The 3251-nt window shown below is 36.7% G+C and overlaps 1 protein-coding gene across 2 annotated transcripts in view; it reads left to right on the top strand.

Moving 5' to 3' along the window:
• The first annotated feature begins 2674 nt into the window (after nt 1-2674).
• The window catches only part of ubxn6 (UBX domain protein 6), a 4441-nt gene continuing 3864 nt past the window's right edge, over nt 2675-3251 (top strand). The window contains exon 1 of one of the 2 annotated variants that reach the window (XM_035653358.1): nt 2675-2859. In XM_035653358.1, the coding sequence (XP_035509251.1) occupies nt 2777-2859 (83 nt within the window). In that variant the 5' untranslated portion in view covers nt 2675-2776. The remainder of the gene's footprint in view (nt 2860-3251) is intronic. The other variant, XM_035653357.1, reaches the window with a different exon arrangement.

Below are 3251 nucleotides of genomic sequence, written 5' to 3'. Positions count from 1 at the left end.
GTGTGTGTGTGTGTGATGCATTCAAGTACTGCTCGTAAATGAAATGTAAAACAATAGACAGTATTTGGGCTGTCCACATGCCGAGAAACAATGGAAAGATTTAGAAAACGGCGGGAGTCAATGCAGTATCTACTCAAGTACTGTACTTTTGGTTGCTTTTGCTTTTCAGATTAGGATTTTATATTAAAAAAACATTTTATTAATTGTTGAAGAAAAATCATTCCAGTCCAATTTCAGGTTTGCTGTGGTGTGTGGTTTAATAAAGAATTTAACTTTACATATCACAGACAGGTCTGAGTTGGTAAGCGGACACAGTTGAAACACAGTACTTTTATACATGGCCAATCCAATATCTAGTTATGTAAATGGTATTCAGTAGACGTTACATGATTATCATTGGAGTCAGATGGAAGTAAAACAAAAGGTAGTGGTCAGACAAAGGTGATGGAGACAAAGGACAGGAAAGGTAGGTGTGGGGGTTTGATCAAGGGGGAAGGAGACAATATGAATTTACATTTGAGAATGAAAGGGACACAACCAGCTGCCACCTCTCATTTGGTTAGCAAGTAACTGTAAAATTTTCCTCCTCATAATAACAATGCATTGAATAAGATTAAACCAGTGGTTTCCAGGCATTTTGGTTTGTGACCCCTGACAAAAAAGCAATGTCTAGTTGGGGCCTCTTGTCACATTTCAAGAGGGAGACAGTTACTCTCTAAACTTCTCAGATGGGTTCATTTAAACAAATATTTGGTTGAAACAGAAAACACTTTCCAACATTTCACAAAATATCAAAGATTAAAGGATAATCCAAAAAAACAACAACATAATGACAGAGACTGTCCAGAGAGTCTCCTTTACCAACTTAAATGTACTACATGGAGTTTTAACAGGTAATGAAACAGTCTAAATGTAATACTGATGTATCTGTATCACCTACAGAAGCACATGAGACCATCAGTGAGGCTATTTCTATAGTTATTCTTAATGCCTGCTACTGGGGCGGATTCAGTCAGATTGCCCTTGAATTCAACAAAACAAGGTATTGGCAACACTACAAATGCCAGAATCAAAATATATACATAGTGATAATTAATTTTCTTAATTTTGTTCTCAATAAATTAAAAGTTAATGTGAGAATGAAAAATATGATGGTCACTGTGAAATACTATTCCTTTGTTCAACCACAGTTCAGATCTAATACAATGATTCATAGCTGTGGTTACACGGTTGATTTATGTTTATGGTATTTGATTTGGACAGTCAACAATCAACCAGTCAGAAACTAACTATTTCTAAGGCCGTTATTTAAATGATTAATGTGTGATCTTTGAGTGTCAAACATAATTAAAACAAAATGTTCATTAGCTAGTAAAAGGATACTTAAACCCTCAAATGTACTCAGTTTACAAAGTGCATGAAACACGGGAAAGAAATAGTTAGAGACTTTAGTCATTGTTGTTTGTGGTCTGAACAAATTGTAAACTGATACTTCTTCCTCTTCTTTAAACAAACAGCCTTCAAAAGACTTGGTGGGCTAATCTGAGTGTGAGATTTGGACATTTTACAGAAGACCTCAGTGAAGATAAGATAAGATAAGATATTCCTTTATTTGTCCGACAATGGGGAAATTCCATATTTTACNNATAGAGAAAAAACAGTATAAAAAATATTAAAGATGGTGATCATTAATGATGGGCTTGGCAGCGACTAACATTCAGATGGGACACGTGTGTTTTTGTAGAATGCAGCAGCTGATTATGTTTGTCTGTGAGCACGAGCAAGCACTGAACCTACACTGGTGTAAACATCTTGACACTTGAGACATGCGCAGTCATTTTTATACTTAATTATGAGCCCACTTAATGATTATCTAATGTGTGCCAGTGAATCCAAAGTCTGGTTATATTGTTCTGGAAGAACATACCTCACATTGTAGAAATACTCAAGCAGACACAGACTGATATGGATAAGATGTGTAACTCCACTGCATGTGAATGAATTAAACAACTAACAAATAAGCAATATTTTTCAATATTTTGTAGATATCCCTTTTGGTAAAGAGGAAAGGAAAAGCAATAATTAAAAAGGGAATAATGAGAAAATGGCAAGAAAAATATGGGAGGGGGATAATAATATATTACAAATAACATAAATCAATAAATGCACAGGGAGGAGGGAGGAAGTAATTTTAACTAGATTAAGATTTGATCATAGAGGTCTAAACAACACTTTTCTTTCTCAACAGTAAACAATGGGCAGAAAAATGTTCACATTGCAAAACAATATAAAATGTAAAACACAAACTTATGAACCGTAATAAATAAAAGGAAGAGAGAGAGAACATGGAGGGGATACTGGGGACTACTGGAGAAGAGATAAAGGATGCACAGAAAGCCACAAGAGAGTTTTTGAAGGCTACCAGGTTTATGTAATATGTATGTATGTTAAGTCTGGATACAGTAGTTTTTTGTTTGTTTTGTTTTGAAAACAAACTATATTCTATCTCATATGTGCACAGTTAATAACAATGTAAACCCAATGTGTAAAACCAATGTCTACATACTCAGTACAGTAGGTGGCGGTAGGCTCTGCAGTGTTGAACTCAACCACAAGGGGGCGACACACGACCAGCTCTGAAGCGGAAGTAGTTTTCTGTCAGCTGACACAAAATGTTGTTTTGGTCCTCCTCCTCCTCCTCCTCGCTAGGGTTTACTAGCTGCTCTTCATCCACTTGTGTTCCTGTGATCGGATTGTTGTGGGACAACTAAAGGAAATGAAGAAGTTTTTCGAAGACATTAAGAAGGACATGAAATTTAAAACTGCGGGACCTGGGAAGAAACTAACAGAAGACAGCAGGTAAATAATAACACTTCAACGCTAACCACACAGCTAGCTGTCTGTCGTCTCTAATGTGGAGTTAGGAAACAGCTCGTCATTGATTATCGGGTCGAAATTAGCAAGCCATAAAGCTAACTAGAGCCATCCTGATTCTCTGTGTGTTAGATAGCGCTAGATAACTGTTAGCAACTGGATTAGCGTTATGTAATACTCATCTCAGGGTAGCTAACAGCTAATCCCCGAGCTAGATTATTCAACCAACAGTCTTAGTAACTAAAGTGACTTTTACTCGCAGTTAAGCCACCTCGCTTTACTCAGAGTTCACCTGTGTCACTGCTGTTTGGATAGTGTTGTTAGCATATGGACTTAGCCTACACTGCACACTTCTTACGTCTCCTCCTCTCTCCGTC

This window comes from Morone saxatilis, unplaced genomic scaffold (assembly GCF_004916995.1).
Source record: "Morone saxatilis isolate NCDOM2014 unplaced genomic scaffold, NCSU_SB_2.0 Contig12, whole genome shotgun sequence".
NCBI lineage: Eukaryota > Metazoa > Chordata > Actinopteri > Moronidae > Morone > Morone saxatilis.
The sequence above is the reverse complement of the archived record's forward strand: the minus strand, read 5'-3'. Positions and strand labels throughout refer to the sequence as shown.